Source organism: Lynx rufus, unplaced genomic scaffold (genome assembly GCF_022079265.1).
Source record: "Lynx rufus isolate CCGP_SWC_20201006 ecotype Redwood Valley unplaced genomic scaffold, mLynRuf1.p SCAF_2, whole genome shotgun sequence".
Taxonomy (NCBI): domain Eukaryota; kingdom Metazoa; phylum Chordata; class Mammalia; order Carnivora; family Felidae; genus Lynx; species Lynx rufus.
The window spans coordinates 185277008-185296779 of record NW_025814834.1 but is presented as its reverse complement, the minus strand read 5'-3'; the positions used below and the strand labels follow the sequence as shown (position 1 = coordinate 185296779).

General features: G+C 39.6%; 1 protein-coding gene across 1 annotated transcript in view; it reads left to right on the top strand.

The window, feature by feature from the left end:
• The window catches only part of LOC124516047 (cytochrome P450 4X1), a 35459-nt gene extending 16763 nt beyond the window's left edge, over window positions 1-18696 (top strand). The window contains exons 7-12 of the mRNA XM_047085177.1: window positions 10009-10115; window positions 10697-10887; window positions 13858-13991; window positions 15286-15350; window positions 17616-17698; window positions 18519-18696. Of these exons, the coding sequence (XP_046941133.1) occupies window positions 10009-10115; window positions 10697-10887; window positions 13858-13991; window positions 15286-15350; window positions 17616-17698; window positions 18519-18687 (749 nt within the window). The 3' untranslated portion in view covers window positions 18688-18696. The remainder of the gene's footprint in view (window positions 1-10008; window positions 10116-10696; window positions 10888-13857; window positions 13992-15285; window positions 15351-17615; window positions 17699-18518) is intronic.
• Window positions 18697-19772: the final 1076 nt, after the last annotated feature.

Sequence of the window (19772 nt, the reverse complement as noted above, 5' to 3'; positions counted from 1 at the left end):
TTTATCCATTGGAAAAAACCCAAAGCTGGAGGCATCACAATCCCAGACTTTAACCTGTATTACAAAGCTGTAATCATCAAGATAGTATGGTATTGGTGCAAAAACACATAGATCAATGGAATAGAATAGAGAACCTAGAAATGGACCCACAACTATATAGCCAGCTAATCTTTGACAAAGCAGGAAAGAGTATCTAATGGAATAAAGACAGTCTTTTTAGCAATTGGTGCTAGGAGAACTGGACAGCAACATGCAGAAGAGTGAACCTGGACCACTTTCTTACATCATACACAAAAATATATTCAAAATGAATGAAAGACCTAAATGTGAGACAGGAAACCATCAAAATTCTATGAGAGAAAACAGGTAATGACCTCTTTGACCTAAGCCACAGCAACTTCTTACTTAACATGTCTCCAGAGGCAAGGGAAATAAAAACAAAAATAAACCATTGGTGCCTTGTCAAGATAAAAAGCTTCTGCACAGCAAAGGGAACAATCAACAAAACTAAAAGGCAACTGACAGAATAGGAGAAGATATTTGCAGATGACATATCAATTATTTTTATTACATCTGGATTTTAAGTAGTAGACAGTAGCCATCCCCTATTTTAGGGTATTTCAACACTTGCTCTAATGACATTTTGGTTTGGGTAAGTCTTTGTTATGTGGGGAGGTGTCCTGTGCATTGTAGGATGTTTAGTTCCATCCCTGACATCTATCCACTCAATGCCAGTAGGACTCTGACAGTTGTGGCAACTGAAAATGTCTACACACATTGATGAATGTCCCCTGGGGTCAAAATTATCTCCATCTGAGAACCACTGCCCTATACCCAAATTGTAGAGACATTCATCCGTGTTTTTCTTCTAGTGCTTGTGTGGTTTTGTTCTTGCAGTTAGATCTCTAATTCATTTAGGGTTTATTCTTATGCATGGTGCGAAGTGTTGACCTAACTTTTCCAAATGGTTATCCAGTTGTCTCATCACCATTTATTAAAAATGTGGTATATCTATGCAATGGTATGTTACTCAGCCATAAAAAAGAATGCGATCTTGCCATTTGCAACAACATGGATGGACCTAGAGGGTATTATATTATGCTAAGTGAAATAAGTCAGATAGAAAAAGACAAATACCATTCAATCTCACTCATATTTTTTCATTTAAGAAACAAAATGAAGAAAGAAAAAAGAAACAAACAAAAACAAATTGGTGGTGCAGAGGGCAGGTGGGTAGGGGGATGAGTGAAATAGATAAAGAGGATTAAGAGTATACTTAACATGATGAACATAGAGTAATATATAGAATTGTTGAATCATTACACTGTACACCTGAAACGAATATAATGTTGTATGTTAATTATACTTCAATTAAAAATTTAATTTAATTTAAAAGTTCCATCTGTCCCAGTAATTGAGATGACCATTTTTATATACTAAATTGACATATGTACTTGAACCTATTTCTGGACTTTCTTTTCTGTTCCATTCATCTGTCTATTTATTCATGTACTGGAATCACACTGATTCATTTAAAGAGATTTTGTAGTATTTTTTTTAATTAACAAACTATTTTTAGACAGTTTTAAGTATACAGAAAAATTAAGTAGGAAGTGTAGACAGTTCCCATATACTTTCTCACCTCCACCTTCTTACGCAGTTTCTCCTCATCACATCTTGCTTTAGTGAGGTACATTTGTTACAATTGAGCCAATATTGACACATTATTAACTAAAGTCCATAGTTTACTTTAGAATTCATTATTTATATTGTACACTCTATGGGTTTTGACACATGTGTTATGATATGTATCTCCCTCTATTCCTAGTTTCCTGAGGGATTTTTTTTTTCTTAATTGTGAATGGGTGTTAGATTGTGTTAGATCTTTTTTCTGTGTCTTTTAATATGGCCATATGATTTTTCTTCTTTAACTTATTGATGCGATAGATTACATTAATTGATTTTTTGATGTTGAACCAGATTTGCATATCTGGAATAAATCCTACTTGGTAATGGTGTATAATTCCTTTTGTGCATTGTTGGATTCTTTTTGCTAATATTTTATTGAGGATTTTAGCATTGATTTCATGAGAGATATTTGGTTTGTAGTTGTCCTTTCTTGTAATGTCTTTGTCTGGTTTGGGTATTAGGATAATGTCTGGCCTCATAAAATAGATTAGGGAATATTCCCTCTGCTATTTTCTGGAATATATTGTAAAGAATTGATGTGATTTCTTTCTCAAATGTTTGAAAGAATAAACCACTGAAATCATCTAGACCTGTTTTTGGAAGGTCATTATTATTGATTTAATTTATTTAATATATATAGGTCTATTCAGATGATCTGTTTCTCTGGATGAATGTTGATAGACCGTGTCTTTCAAGAATTTGGCCCATTTCACCTAGGTTATCAGATTTATGGGCATATATTTGTTCATAATATTCCTTTATTATCTTTTTAATGCTCATAGAATCAATAGTGATGTTCCCTTTTTATTCCTGATATTAGTAATTTTTATCTTCTCTGTTTTTTTCTTAATTAACCTGGCTAGAGATTTATCAATTTTACAGATCTTTTCAAAGAATCAACTTTTGGGTTCATTGATTTTTTTTCCCTTGGTTTCTTATTTTCAATTTCACTGCTTTCTGCTCTAATTTTTATTATTTCACTTCTTCCACTATGGATTTAATGGGTTCTTTTTACAGTTTCCTGAGGTCAAAGATTAGATTAGGATTTTAGATTTTTCTTCTTTTCTAATATATCCACTCAATGCTACAAATTTCCCTCTAAGTATTGCTTTCACTGTGTTCCACAAATTTTATTAGCTGTATTCTTAATTTTCATTTAGTTCAAAATATTTTTAAAATTTCCCTTGAGATTTCTTTGGCCCATGTGTTATTTAGAAAAGTGTGGTTTACTCTCCAACTATTTTGGAGTTTTCAAACTATCTTTCTGTTATTGATTTCTATTCCATTGTGGTCTGAGAGCATACTTTGTATGATTTATGTTCTTTTTTTTTATATGAAATTTATTGAACAAATTGGTTTCCATACAACACCCCGTGCTCATCCCAAAAGGTGCCCTCCTCAGTACCCATCACCCACCCTCCCCTCCCTCCCATCCCCCATCAACCCTCAGTTTGTTCTCAGTTTTTAACAGTCTCTTATGCTTTGGCTCTCTCCCACTCTAACCTCTTTTTTTTTTTTTTCCTTCCCCTCCCCCATGGGGTCCTGTTAAGTTTCTCAGGATCCACATAAGAGTGAAACCATATGGTATCTGTCTTTCTCTGTATGGCTTATTTCACTTAGCATTACACTCTCCAGTTCCATCCACGTTGCTACAAAAGGCCATATTTCATTTTTTCTCATTGCCACATAGTATTCCATTGTATATATATACCACAATTTCTTTATCCATTCATCAGTTGATGGACATTTAGGCTCTTTCCATAATTTGGCTATTGTTGAGAGTGCTGCTATGAACATTGGGGTACAAATGCCCCTATGCATCAGTACTCCTGTATCCCTGGGATAAATTCCTAGCAGTGCTATTGCTGGGTCATAGGGTAGGTCTATTTTTAATTTTCTGAGGAACCTCCACACTGCTTTCCAGAGCGGCTGCACCAATTTGCATTCCCACCAACAGTGCAAGAGGGTTCCCGTTTCTCCACATCCTCTCCAGCATCTATAGTCTCCTGATTTGTTCATTTTGGCCACTCTGACTGGCGTGAGGTGATACCTGAGTGTGGTTTTGATTTGTATTTCCCTGATAAGGAGCGACGCTGAACATCTTTTCATGTGCCTGTTGGCCATCTGGATGTCTTCTTTAGAGAAGTGTCTATTCATGTTTTCTGCCCATTTCTTCACTGGGTTATTTGTTTTTCGGGTGTGGAGTTTGGTGAGCTCTTTATAGATTTTAGATACTAGCCCTTTGTCCGATATGTCATTTGCAAATATCTTTTCCCATTCCGTTGGTTGCCTTTTAGTTTTGTTGGTTGTTTCCTTTGCTGTGCAGAAGCTTTTTATCTTCATAAGGTCCCAGTAATTCACTTTTGCTTTTAATTCCCTTGCCTTTGGGGATGTGTCGAGTAAGAGATTGCTACGGCTGAGGTCAGAGAGGTCTTTTCCTGCTTTCTCCTCTAAGGTTCTGATGGTTTCCTGTCTCACATTTAGGTCCTTTATCCATTTTGAGTTTATTTTTGTAAATGGTGTGAGAAAGTGGTCTAGTTTCAACCTTCTGCATGTTGCTGTCCAGTTCTCCCAGCACCATTTGTTAAAGAGGCTGTCTTTTTTCCATTGGATGTTCTTTCCTGCTTTGTCAAAGATGAGTTGGCCATACGTTTGTGGGTCTAGTTCTGGGGTTTCTATTCTATTCCATTGGTCTGTGTGTCTGTTTTTGTGCCAATACCATGCTGTCTTGATGATGACAGCTTTGTAGTAGAGGCTAAAGTCTGGGATTGTGATGCCTCCTGCTTTGGTCTTCTTCTTCAAAATTACTTTGGCTATTCGGGGCCTTTTGTGGTTCCATATGAATTTTAGGATTGCTTGTTCTAATTTCGAGAAGAATGCTGGTGCAATTTTGATTGGGATTGCATTGAATGTGTAGATAGCTTTGGGTAGTATTGACATTTTGACAATATTTATTTTTCCAATCCATGAGCAGGGAATGTCTTTCCATTTCTTTAAATCTTCTTCAATTTCCTTCATAAGCTTTCTATAATTTTCAGCATACAGATCCTTTACATCTTTGGTTAGATTTATTCCTAGGTATTTTATGCTTCTTGGTGCAATTGTGAATGGGATCATTTTCTTTATTTGTCTTTCTGTTGCTTCATTGTTAGTGTATAAGAATGCAACTGATTTCTGTACATTGATTTTGTATCCTGCAACTTTGCTGAATTCATGTATCAGTTCTAGCAGACTTTTGGTGGAGTCTATCGGATTTTCCATGTATAATATCATGTCATCTGCAAAAAGCGAAAGCTTGACTTCATCTTTGCCAATTTTGATGCCTTTGATTTCCTTTTGTTGTCTGATTGCTGATGCTAGAACTTCCAGCACTATGTTAAACAACAGCGGTGAGAGTGGGCATCCCTGTCGTGTTCCTGATCTCAGGGAGAAAGCTCTCAGTTTTTCCCCGTTGAGGATGATGTTAGCTGTGGGCTTTTCATAAATGGCTTTTATGATCTTTAAGTATGTTCCTTCTATCCCGACTTTCTCAAGGGTTTTTATTAAGAAAGGGTGCTGGATTTTGTCAAAGGCCTTTTCTGCATCGATTGACAGGATCATATGGTTCTTCTCTTTTTTTTTGTTAATGTGATGTATCACGTTGATTGATTTGCGAATGTTGAACCAGCCCTGCATCCCAGGAATGAATCCCACTTGATCATGGTGAATAATTCTTTTTATATGCTGTTGAATTCGATTTGCTAGTATCTTATTGAGAATTTTTGCATCCATATTCATCAGGGATATTGGTCTGTAGTTCTCTTTTTTTACTGGGTCTCTGTCTGGTTTAGGAATCAAAGTAATACTGGCTTCATATAATGAGTCTGGAAGTTTTCCTTCCCTTTCTATTTCTTGGAATAGCTTGAGAAGGATAGGTATTATCTCTGCTTTAAACGTCTGGTAGAACTCCCCTGGGAAGCCATCTGGTCCTGGACTCTTATTTGTTGGGAGATTTTTGATAACCGATTCAATTTCTTCGCTGATTATGGGTCTGTTCAAGCTTTCTATTTCCTCCTGATTGAGTTTTGGAAGAGTGTGGGTGTTCAGGAATTTGTCCATTTCTTCCAGGTTGTCCAATTTGTTGGCATATAATTTTTCATAGTATTCCCTGATAATTGTTTGTATCTCTGAGGGATTGGTTGTAATAATTCCATTTTCATTCATGATTTTATCTATTTGGGTCATCTCCCTTTTCTTTTTGAGAAGCCTGGCTAGAGGTTTGTCAATTTTGTTTATTTTTTCAAAAAACCAACTCTTGGTTTCGTTGATCTGCTCTACAGTTTTTTTAGATTCTATATTGTTTATTTCTGCTCTGATCTTTATTATTTCTCTTCTTCTGCTGGGTTTAGGCTGCCTTTGCTGTTCTGCTTCTAGTTCCTTTAGGTGTGCTGTTAGATTTTGTATTTGGGATTTTTCTTGTTTCTTGAGATAGGCCTGGATTGCAATGTATTTTCCTCTCAGGACTGCCTTCGCTGCGTCCCAAAGCGTTTGGATTGTTGTATTTTCATTTTCGTTTGTTTCCATATATTTTTTGATTTCTTCTCTAATTGCCTGGTTGACCCACTCATTCGTTAGTAGGGTGTTCTTTAACCTCCATGCTTTTGGAGGTTTTCCAGACTTTTTCCTGTGGTTGATTTCAAGCTTCATAGCATTGTGGTCTGAAAGTATGCATGGTATAATTTCAATTCTTGTAAACTTATGAAGGGCTGTTTTGTGACCCAGTATATGATCTATCTTGGAGAATGTTCCATGTGCACTCAAGAAGAAAGTATATTCTGTTGCTTTGGGATGCAGAGTTCTAAATATATCTGTCAAGTCCATCTGATCCAATGTCTCATTCAGGGCCCTTGTTTCTTTATTGACCGTGTGTCTAGATGATCTATCCATTTCTGTAAGTGGGGTGTTAAAGTCCCCAGCAATTACCACATTCTTATCAATAAGGTTGCTTATGTTTATGAGTAATTGTTTTATATATTTGGGGGCTCCGGTATTCGGTGCATAGACATTTATAATTGTTAGCTCTTCCTGATGGATAGACCCTGTAGCTATTATATAATGTCCTTCTTCATCTCTTGTTACAGCCTTTAATTTAAAGTCTAGTTTGTCTGATATAAGTATGGCTACTCCAGCTTTCTTTTGGCTTCCAGTAGCATGATAAATAGTTCTCCATCCCCTCACTCTCAATCTAAAGGTGTCCTCAGGTCTAAAATGAGTCTCTTGTAGACAGCAAATAGATGGGTCTTGTTTTTTTATCCATTCTGATACCCTATGTCTTTTGGTTGGCGCATTTAATCCATTTACATTCAGTGTTATTATAGAAAGATATGGGTTTAGAGTCATTGTGATGTCTGTATGTTTTATGCTTGTAGTGATGTCTCTGGTACTTTGTCTCACAGGGTCCCCCTTAGGATCTCTTGTAGGGCTGGTTTAGTGGTGACAAATTCCTTCAGTTTTTGTTTGTTTGGGAAGACCTTTATCTCTCCTTCTATTCTAAATGACAGACTTGCTGGATAAAGGATTCTCGGCTGCATATTTTTTCTGTCTAGCACACTGAAAATCTCGTGCCAATTCTTTCTGGCCTGCCAAGTTTCAAAAGAGAGATCAGTCACGAGTCTTATAGGTCTCCCTTTATATGTGAGGGCACGTTTACCCCTTGCTGCTTTCAGAATTTTCTCTTTATCCTTGTATTTTGCCAGTTTCACTATGATATGTCGTGCAGAAGATCGATTCAAGTTACGTCTGAAGGGAGTTCTCTGTGCCGCTTGGATTTCAATGCCTTTTTCCTTCCCCAGTTCAGGGAAGTTCTCAGCTATTATTTCTTCAAGTACCCCTTCAGCACCTTTCCCTCTCTCTTCCTCCTCTGGGATACCAATTATGCGTATATTATTTCTTTTTAGTGTATCACTTAGTTCTCTAATTTTCCCCTCATACTCCTGGATTTTTTTATCTCTCTTTTTCTCAGCTTCCTCTTTTTCCATAACTTTATCTTCTAGTTCACGTATTCTCTCCTCTGCCTCTTCCATCCGAGCCGTGGTGGTTTGCATTTTGTTTTGCATTTCATTTAAAGCGTTTTTCAGCTCCTCGTGACTGTTCCTTAGTCCCTTGATATCTGCAGCAAGAGATTCTCTGCTGTCCTGTATACTGTTTTCCAGCCCAGCGATTAATTTTATGACTATTATTCTAAATTCACTTTCTGTTATATTATTTAAATCCTTTTTGATCAGCTCATTAGCTGTTGTTATTTCCTGGAGATTCTTCTGAGGGGAATTCTTCCGCTTGGTCATTTTGGATAGTCCCTGGTGTGGTGAGGGCCTGCAGGGCACTTCCCCTGTGCTGTGGTGTACAACTGGAGTTGGTGGGCGGGGCCGCAGTCAGTCCTGATGTCTGCCCCCAGCCCACCGCTGGAGCCACAGTCAGACTGGTGTGTGCCTTCTCTTCCCCTCTCCTAGGGGCGGGATTCACTGTGGGGTGGTGTGGCCCGTCTGGGCTACTTGCACACTGCCAGGCTTGTGATGCTGGGGATCTGGCGTATTAGCTGGGGTAGGAAGGCAAGGTGCACGGCGGCAGGGGGGGCAGGCTTAGCTCGCTTCTCCTTAGGTGATCCACTTCAGGAGGGGCCCTGTGGCAGCCGGAGGGAGTCAGATCCGCTGCCAGAGGTTTGGCTCCGCAGAAGCACAGAGTTGGGTGTTTGCGCGGAGCGAGCAATTTCCCTGGCCGCAACCGGTTCCCTTTGGGATTTTGGCTGGGGGATGGGCGGGGGAGATGGCGCTGGCGAGCGCCTTTGTTCCCCGCCAAACTGAGCTCTGTCGTCCGGGGGCTCCGCAGCTCACCCTCCCTTTGTCCTCCAGCCTTCCCGCTTTCTGAGCAGAGCTGTTAACTTATGACCTCCCAGACGCTAAGTCGCGCTTGCTGTCGGAACACAGTCCGTCAGGCCCCTCCGCTTTTGCAAGCCGGACTCGGGGGCTCTGCTTGGCTGGCGAGCCGCCCCTCCGCCCCGGCTCCCTCCCGCCAGTCCGTGGAGCGCGCACCGCCTCGCCGCCCTTCCTACCCTCTTCCGTGGGCCTCTCGTCTGCACTTGGGTCCGGTGACTCCGTTCTGCTAATCCTCTGGTGGTTTTCTGGGTTATTTAGGCAGGTGTAGGTGGAATCTAAGTGATCAGCAGGACGCGCGGTGAGCCCAGCGTCCTCCTACGCCGCCATCTTCCATGCAGAGTCCTGATTTATGTTCTTTTAAAGTTTGTGCTTTATGGCCCAAATGTGGTCTATTTTAGTGAATGTTCTCTGTGAGCTTGAGAAGGAGGTGTATTCTGCTGTTGTTGGATGATGTATTCTATAGGGGTCAAATAGATCCAGTTGATTGATGATATTGTTCAGTTCAACTACATCCTTGCTGGTTTTCTGCCTGCTGGATCTGTCCATTACTGACAGGGAAGTGTTGAAGTCTCCAACTATAAGAGTAGATTCATCTATTTCTCCTTGGAGTCCTGTTGTTTTTTGCCTTATATGTTTTGACACTCTGTTGTTAGGTGCATTCACACAAAAGATTGTTTTATTATCGGAGAATTGACCCCCTTATCATTATATAATACCATTTTAATCCCTATTAATTTTTTCCCTACTAATTTTACTTGCTTGGAAATCTGTTCTGCTGAAATTAATATAGTTACTCCAACTTTCTCTTTGTTAGTTAGCATGGCATATCTTTCTCTACTCCTTTACTTTTAATCTATACATATCTTTATGTATTTAAAGTGGGTTTCTTGTAGATGACATATAGCTTGGGTTTTTTTCATCCATTCAGAAGTCTCTGTCTTTTAGTTGTATTTATACCATCGATGCTTAATGTGATTATTGATATATTTGGATTAATAGCGACCATATTTGTTACTTCTTACTGTTCATTGCCTTTTTTTGTCTTTCACTCTTTTTCTGCTTTCTCTGGTTTTAATTGAGCATTTTATATGATTCCATTTTTCTCCTCTCTTAGCACATAAATTATAACTGTTTTTACCTTTTTTTAGATGTTGCCCATGAGTTTGTTTTATATATATATATATATATATATATGTATATATATACACATATATATGTTGTTATATATATATGTATATATATATGTATATATATATGTATATATACACATATATATATGTATATATATACACATATATATACATATATATGTTGTTATATATATATGTATATATATATGTATATATATATATATGTATATATATATTTGCTATCACTTTGGTAATCAGAAATTGTTATTCTATCCCAGAAAAGATAATCCAGGATAGAAAAAAATTGCTCAAGAATGAGAAGAAGTATGGTAACACTCAGAAGCGGAAGTACCAGGATTTTCTGGATATTATCCTTTCTGCCCAGGTAAGTCTCAAATGTCTGAGGCTGCTCATATAGTTAATTGTGTGGGTAGCTGGATGATTGAGGAGGAGGATAGACAAAAGCAACATTGATCAACTAAATTTAACAACACTTTTGATGGTTGGCTCCATACAGTTTGAGATCAAGACAGAAATCTATAATTCTGTCACTAGAAGGAATTAGGTAAGGCCAAATTTTTTACTAATTTGACAGGATTTGGTGATTATTGCAAAGATACATGATAGTTTAGGGAAACATGGGGAAAGAGTCACAGCGTAAGCTGGTAAAATGATGATGATGAGGTGCTGGGAAGTCTGAATGAATCTGGTAGGATGATTGGAAGAACTCTTTGCAAGGTCTGCTTTCCTTGTCTAACATTGGTTCTCCTTTATGCTCTGGTCAAAGTATGGCCTCTATTATGTATTTGATGAACTAAATTAAAATTGAAACTCTCATTTGAAACTCTAATTTATTTCCCTAAAACCATTATCTTGATTGGGGCTCCAAAGATCTGTAAATTGACATTGCATAAAAATTTCTCTATTTTATCCGTTGCATAAAAACAGCTCTGTTTTACCTTTCAGGCTGAAAATGACAACAACTTTTCAGATACTGACCTACAGTCCGAGGTGAACACATTCATGTTGGCAGGGCAAGACACCATGGCAGGGGGCATTTCCTGGCTCCTCTACCACCTGGCTCTGAACCCTGAGCACCAGGAGAGATGTCGGGAGGAGATCAGGGGCATCCTGGGGGACGGGTCTTCTATCACCTGGTAAGATCTGCATTCCTAAACATTTCATCCTGGTTCCCCTCCTTGGGTTTTGCTTTATTTTTACCTGTGGTATCTTGGTGACTGTTATTGCTTTAAGATATGTGCCTGTAGAAACAGAATAAACACGCTACTATTCTGCTCTTTTTCTAAAGGAACCAAAATTATCCCTTTATCTTCTGCTAAAGAAGTTCACTCATCCACAACTTATCTGTTTTGTTGTTTTTCTAATCAGTGGTGTGTAATGTCTCATTTCTTTCTTTCACCTAGGCTCCAGTGCACTGAAAATGGGGCTTGATCCCTAGACTTGCATTTAGAGCTTAAATGGTAGGGCTTAAGTGGGGGTCCTCTTCCAATACCTGAGTGCATATCCATATCATTTCAGCCACATTGTAGTCATTGTCTCCCATTTCTTTGTTCACTCCTCAGGACTGGCTTTGGACTTTGAACATAGTACCAAATGATACACACTTTAGTTGAGTCTGCGGATTATGGACTTACGACATTTTAAATACTGAGGTACTTGGGGTGCCTGGGTGGCGCAGTCGGTTAAGCGTCCGACTTCAGCCAGGTCATGATCTCGCGGTCCGTGAGTTCGAGCCCCGCGTCGGGCTCTGTGCTGACAGCTCAGAGCCTGGAGCCTGTTTCAGATTCTGTGTCTCCCTCTCTCTCTGCCCCTCCCCTGTTCATGCTCTGTCTCTCTGTGTCTCAAAAATAAATAAATGTTAAAAAAAATTTAAAAAAAAATAAATAAATAAATAAATACTGAGGTACTTTAAAAATGTCCAAGGTTTGATTGGGCTCACACCTGGTACAGGAGACAGACCTCCATACAAATAATTGCCATATAACCTGGTAAGGGTAGCGAGAGAGAGAGATGTGCGGGTTACTACAGAGACTTAGAAGACAGGCACCTAACCTGGTATAGGGGACTCCAGAGGACTTCCTGGGAGATCTGACATGCTAGCTGCCTCTTTTAGGATGGGTAGGAATCAGCCAGGTAGAAAACTTCAACACCGTTGTGCAAGACTTTGAGCTTATCTTGCTGTTAATGATGCCCATGTTATGGATTTGCCCCTCAGACATAATCTCTGATAGAAAAACAAACACATGTCTCCAATATAAACCACATTCTTTACCCTAGTTAGATATTTCACTTATCCTTGTTTTGCTGGTCAAAGGGACAGAAAGATAGAAATACTAAGGGCCACATGACCTCATGACTACGGGGAAAACACCGTATTTCAAATGCAAAGGTCAGCTCAGAACATTTGTAAGGGACAATTTGAATTTATATAGATGTAGTAGAGGTCTTACTTTTTATAAGGAAATAATATTTCCTACCATAAATTAAAGGTTTAATTTGTATAGCACAAAATCTAATATTGATTAATCATTTTTTACTCATGCATTAACATTAATCGGATAACCTGTTTAGGGTGGATATATATGTATATATATATCCAACCCAAATATTCACCTTCCTTATTCTTGGGTTGGGCATCCAACTTCGGCCCAGGTCATAATCTCATGGTTTTGTGGGTTTGAGCCCCACTTCGGGCTCTGTGCTGACAGCTCAGAGCCTGGAGCCTACTTTGAATTCTGTATCCCCCTCTCTCTCTGCCCCTTCCTTACTCACACTCTGTCTCTCTCTGTCTCTCAAAAATAAGTAAACATTGAAAAAACTTTTAACAAAAAAATTAAAATTTCACACCACCGAATGGCCAAAGCCTGCATTCAAAATAAGTAATCAGAAAAGCAAACAGAAATACAAAACAAATAGACTGAATATATGCAGTCATTTTATGACTAGCTGACTATCTAGGATGCAAGTAAAAAACTTTTTTCTTCTCCCTCTGATACTTGTATAGGGCAAGTTCTTTTCATCTCCAGAGTGAAATCTTACCCGGATCTCAGAGAGTTCCCATCCATTTAATTCACAAGAGCAGTCTCATTCAGTAATTAAGCTGTCTGGTCCAGTGGAATAATACAAAGTGTAAATTCGCATCCACTGGGACCATCTCCCTCCATCCCAGATCAGCATTTCTTTGGGTCTGGAAGCCAGTGGTGACTGAGGGGGTTGAGGTTGACTTCTTACTGGCCAGTTCCTCCCCTACCCAGTAGCTGCTGCTTCTGGCCCTTCCGTAACTGGTCCCAGGAGGAAGTGAGGATAAGGAGAAAGGGGTGGTAATATGGTGATCTTGCCCTCTAAGCTTAGTAGCTATTCAGTGCTTCCTTTTATTCTCAGTGGGTGCATCTCTGGGTTTTTTGGAGATTCCCTCACTGTAGGTTTGCCATGGTGATTCATGGGGCAAGGAAATTCTTGTCCTCAGAGCTCCTTTCAAGCTGGTTCCAGAGCTCTCCCTCTTGCCAGTTCATTGGCCCATAGAACACAATGGACCACTCCTAACTTGTCCCTGTTGCCCTCCCCTCACTCCCTGCCTGTTCTGAGTCACAGCCTTTCCTATCAGCCCTGTTTCCCAAACTCCAGGGAGCACATTTCAGGTCATCTCAGTGACCCCAGAGGGCTTCTTTGCCTAACATGGTTTGGGGGCACTCCTCCATTCTCCACAGTACTCTGGCATTCCAACAATTCTCCTTAAAGGTTTTTTTTTTTCCTATCAAAACTCTTCAGCCTCTTCTTTTTAGTCCTTAGTCATTCCTTACACATTCTTGAGCTAAGTGTTGCAAAACTGGTTTCAGAAACTCCCCTAGCAAATCCTTTACTGGTAGATTAGCATCTTGCTTTATCATGAAGATATCTGGCACTTTTTTGGTCCCTCTTTCTCTGGAACCTCAGCTGATCCTGAGGCAGAAAGAGTCTCAACATTCTGTTACATAAACCAACTGCAAAATAACTTTGACCTAGAGATGGTATTTACCAAGAATAAACACCAAAGAGGAAAAGAACATCAATATTTATAAACCGGATATGGAGTCTGAGTTCCCTACCCTCCTTCCTTGTCCTCACAGGGACCAGCTGGGTGAGATGTCATACACTACAATGTGCATCAAGGAGTCACTCCGACTGGCCCCTCCAGTCCCATCCATTTCCAGAGAGCTCAGCAAGCCCATTACCTTCCCAGATGGACGCTCCTTGCCTGCAGGTCTTTGTATTCTTTTCCTAAGCAGTTCTTAGAGACCATGGGATCCTGGGTGGCAAAGTGACAATGACAAAGACTGGCTTGTTTCTCAACTGTTAGAGTCAAAATACAATCCTAAGGACGTCTAGCTTAGGGTTGGGTGCCTATTAAGAATTCAGTGGGAAATTCCTTGATCAAATGTGGCTTCCAGACTTTCTCAAAGGTATATAACCATTTGAAGCAAAGCTCTGTGCCCAGAACCTGGATTACCAGAATCCCAACCCAGGGTTTCTTTCATTGGAGGACATTGTTCCTAAGATTATCCTTATTTGGCTTAGTTTGAGATCCAGGTGAGACTTCGTGGGAAATGAGCATCATCCTCTTTATCTAGATGACCCCGTGGGTCTTTGGCTTCATCATCATAATAATGTCACTCTTGTAAGTGTACAGCACTTAATAGTTTACGTAGAGCCTTCAAACACATTATCTCATTTTTCCCCTTGGAAATGATCTTAGCAGACATTTATATGGTGCTTCTCAGTTTACAAAGCACTTTCAAATACTTTTGGTGTAGCCAAAAACCCACCAGAGACCCCAAAGTGCAGATGAGCAGAACTAAAACTCACACAGAGTCCCAACGCCTGGAGCCCTGTGCTCTTCAGAGCACAGGTTTCCAAGCATGGCAGGTGAGAGGCAGAGGGGTGTCATGTGAGACACCCTTCACTTATCTGCTTCAGTGTTCTGTGAATTCTTGCCCTTAGATACAAGCTGATAAGACTGCTTGTAGCAAACACCAACAGCCTGTCACTTACTGTGACTTTGTGGACAGATCCAGAATTAATTTACCAGAATTTTTATGGTAATCAAATAATCCTCAAAATCTCTCTCCCCTGTGTTTTTTTTAAGCCCCAAACCACATGGATATTTGCTAAAATTTCCTCCCTTCCACTTATGAACAGAACCAGCAGAAACTTGTCACTGGACCTGCATGATGGAATTGTGATTCTGTTCTTTTCTACCCAAACTGTCTCTGGTGGGTGCTGTATAGTCCACTAACAGATATCATTTTGACATGATACCAATAGCTCCTTAAGATAGAAGCATGTATTAAATAAGTCATTGCTTTGAAATCTAAGGTGTCACCCAGGCCTCATCTTCCCATGGGTCCTTGACTGCTGGCATCAGCTACAGTGCACAGAACTCTGCCAAGAGCTAGCTCTTTCCCTTCAAGAAGAAAAGTCTTATTGAAGAATGGTGTAACAGTAGCCCACAACTTGCTGTATCTTCTGCCATCTTTTTTATTTCTTTCTTTTCACAGGAATAACCGTGGTTCTCAGTATTTGGGGCCTTCATCATAACCCTGCCATCTGGGAAAACCCAAAGGTATGACTGTCTTGCACATAAATCCTTCAAAGAACTAATGCTGTGTAGCTCATTTTTTGTTAGCTATTCATGGAAGTGGCAAATGACTCGAGGCAAACAAAATAAACTTAAAGACCGAAAATGTTCAACCTTTCCCCAAAGGAAAGCTGTCTGTCCCCTTCCCCTATTCCTACTTTATGTTCGCTTTGCATGAACATATGGATATAATGCCACACAATCTGTTTGAAATTGCCCACAGTCTATACCACAGCTGTTTACTTAGCAAGCTCTATCAAGAACTCACCTAGACACCTGCAGGAGTATAGACTACTCATGCAGTCATGCAGGCAACTTAGACTCTTCTTGGCTGGATGTAACAATCAGGATTCTGGCAGAAACCCAATGGCACACTCAACTTGGGCACTTGGAGAAGAGTTTTATAAAGCAACTATTTACAAAGGTATGGGTAGGCTTTAGAAAAACAGAATGGAGCAAATAACTGCTGAAGTGCTTACCACGTCTGGGCCAGGCAGGAAAGAGGGTTACAAAGCCTGGAGAGAGATTACTGTGCTGGGAAGTGTCCTGGGCAGGAGTTGGACCTTCAGTGGAGTGTGCAGCCAGCCAGAGGCAGCCTGGTAGGGTGGGGCCCAGGGAATAAATAACCCAAAAGCTCTCTCTGCCCACCCTCCAGATCGCCAATCAATGTCTTTTATCAGCCAACCTCAAAAGAAACCATGTGGGTCAGCTTCTTGGAGCCCAGAGCAGGGCAGGAAAGGGAGGAGAGACTGCACGCAGAGGCAAAAAGAAGACGTATAGCTTACCTGAGCGCTTGATTCAACGTTCTTAAACTCTCAACACTCACAACACCTACAGATACTTTCACATAAGTGGCTAGGATTTAAGATCTCTTATGTGTAATGGGAGGTAGACTACATGTCTCAGTAATCATTGATCACCTAAGCACTTTGGCTTGACTTCTAAGTGGGCGCATTCTTTTTTTTTATGTTCAAATCAATTTTATTTGAGTATAGTTGACATACAATGTTACATTAGTTTCAGGTGCACAACTTAGTGATTTGACAAGTTTATACATTATGCTGCGTTCCCCACAAGTGTAGCTACCGTCTGTCCCATTACATTGCTATTACAGTATTATTGACCATGTTCCTCATGCTATGTCTTTTATTCCTGTGACTTACTCATTTTGTAACTGGAAGCCTGTATCTCCCCTCTCCTCTTCACCCATTTTGTCCAAACTTCCCCCACAACCATCAGTTTGTTCTCTGTATTTTTGGTCTAATTCTGCTTTTTGTTTGTTTATGCACTTGTTTTTCATTGTTTTTTTTTTAGATTCCACCCATGAATGGAATAATATATTTATCTTTCTCAGTCTGATTTATTTTACTTAGCATACTGCCCTCTAGGTATATCCATGTTGTCTCAAATGGCATGATCTCATCCTTTTTATGGCCATGTAATATTCCATCCCATCCACCACATCCTCTTTATACATTCATTTGTGGATGGACACTTAGGCTGCTTCCATATCTTAACTATTGTAAATAATGCTGCCGTATCGCACATAGCAGGTGCATATATCTTTTCAAATTAGTGTTTTCATTTTCTTTGGGTAAATTAGGTTGGGACATTCTTACTTCCAGAATTAAAATAATATTACACCCTAGTGTTTCTGCTTTCTCCTTATGTGTCTGGGTAGCAGATTTGTCAATGAAGAGGCCAGACAAGGGCTGCACCTCTTGAATTGCACTGTCCAGTGTGGTAGCTACTAGTCACATGTGGTTACTGGGCATTTGAAATGTAGCTAATGGGAAATGAGATGTGCTGGAAATGTGTACCCAGTGTGTATCACTGGATTTTGAAGACATAGTACAAAAATGTGAAATATTTCCTTAATAATTATTTATATTGAGTACATGTTGGAATGATAATATTTTCTGCAAAATAAATTCTATTGTTAAAATTACTTTCACCTTTTAAAAAAGTGACTACAAGAATGTTTGAAATTACATATGTGGGGGTGCCTAGGTGGCTCAGTCAGTTAAGCGTCTGACTCTTGATCTCGGCTCAGGTCTTGATCTCAGGGTCATAAGTTCGAGCCCTGCATTGGGCTCCATGCTGGGTGTGAAGCCTGCTTAAAAAAAGAAGAAGAAAAGAAATTACATATGTAGCTCATTATAGATTTCTGTTGATCAGTGCTAAGCAGTAGCTTAAAAAATGTGCTAATGGTGTTTTGGGGATGGTGGTGGGGTTGCCTTGTCATTTCAGGTCTTTGACCCCTCGCGATTCTCTCAGGAAAATTCTGATCAGAGACACCCCCACTCCTTCTTACCATTCTCAGCCGGACCAAGGTGAGGACAATTTGAAGTTGTTGAAAATGGACAGAAGTGTTTTATTTGGAAACAGCATTCTTCCTTTGGTATCTCAGGTGTATATATTCTTCCATGGAACCCCATCTTCTCACCAGATTATGAGGTAGATATTGGTACCTATTTGAGCCCCTGAAAAGACCAGTTAGTTTCACAAAAGACAAAGCCCTTCTCTATCACATCTTATACAGCCATGCCTCAGAAAGCTCTCCCACAATGCAAACTTGCTCATCAGCCATGCAGCCCACCCCTGACGCAGGAGAAACAATTCTTTTTTCTTAATTTCAAATTTATTGAGGTATAGCTGACATGTGAAATTGTAAGATATTTAAAATGTGTATCATGGTGATTTGATATCTGTATAGATCATGAAAGGACTCTTCCCCATCTAGTTATTACCACATCCTCCATCTCACAAATTTATCTCTTTGTGTGTGTGTGTGTGTGTGTGCGCACACGCACGCGCACATGAGGACATTTAACTTCTGCTTTATTAGCAAATGTCAATGACACAATGCTCTGTTACCCACTATAGTCACCCAGCTTGACATTTATATCCTCACAGGAGAAACAATTCTATAAGCAATTCCAAGTGCCACCTTGTTTAGGGCAGGCATCACATTGCAGCCTCCCGGTTCACATTCTTACAGGGAACAATAGACGTTCAAAAGTTTCTGTGGCATATGGTGTGTAAATGCAGCTTTACTGTGAATATCAGATTCATTATGCTAGCATCTTATGCAAGAGTCAGAAAAAACTACCATTTCTTCAAGTATCTCTTTCTTTCCCTCTGTGTCTGCAGGAACTGTATCGGGCAGCAGTTTGCCATGATTGAGTTAAAGGTGGCCATTGCCTTGATCCTGCTCCGCTTCAAGGTGTCTCCAGATCCCACCAGACCTCTTGTCTTCTTGCCCCAGATTGTCCTCAAACCCAAGAATGGGGTCTACTTGCACCTGAAGAAACTCCCCTAATGTTACAGCCCAGGGTACAACGATTTTATACACACATACATATATATATATATATATGTATGTGTGCATACATATATATATATGTATGTGTGTGTGTATATATATATATATATATATATATATAATTTTAAAGTTAAATTACAGGGCCACCTGGGTGCTCAGTCAGTTGAGCGTCCAACTCTTGATTTTGTCTCAGGGCTTGATCTCACCATTCATGAGTTTGAGTCCCGGGTCAGGCTCCACTTCCATGCTAACAGTGTGGAGCTTCTCTCTCTCTCTCTCTCTCTCTCTCTGCCTCTCTCTGTCTCTCTCAAAATAAACATTAAAAAAAATAAAGTTAAATTACAGCTAATGGGCCAAAAAAATGGTAAAGAATCAAGGTACAGTGGGAGGGTTAGGGGTAGGTGTGATGGGGGTCTCTGTGTAACTGCACATTATCCAAAGGTGCACAGGTAATACCCTGTGTCACTTAGATCCGTTTCGTATGATTTGGGGAGATTTTCCAATCATTACTGTTTGATTCTGTCTTCTATTAATGCTGTATACCAAGAATTTTGCTAGGTGACTTCCATATGTTTTCTGCTTTTTAAAAATAGTTTTTGGAATTTCACAAGTAATAAGTGAACAAATGCTCACAGTAAAAGATTTCCAACACTAGAAAAGCATGTAAAGTAAAAAGTAAAAATCCCACTTCACATACGCTACACGTCTCTGCCCTGACCCATGCCCTGACACATCTCCTACGCGTTTTCCTAAAAACAGAATAGTTTGGTGTGCGTTCTTTCAGAATTTTTCCTATACATTTCATATATGTATGTATACATTTCATTCTCATAGATGGAATCATATCCATATTATTCTTGTTTTTTTCACTTAATAAAAAATACATCTTATTCCTAATCAATGGATTCATAATATTTTATAACATGGATATACTATAACTTATTGAACTATTTTCTTATTATTGGATATTTACACTATTTGTAGTTTTAAAAACATGCTTATTGGCCATTTGTGATTATCTTTGTTTTGTTGTCTGTGATTCATACATCATCTATGCTTATTTTCCAATGGAGTTGTTTGTC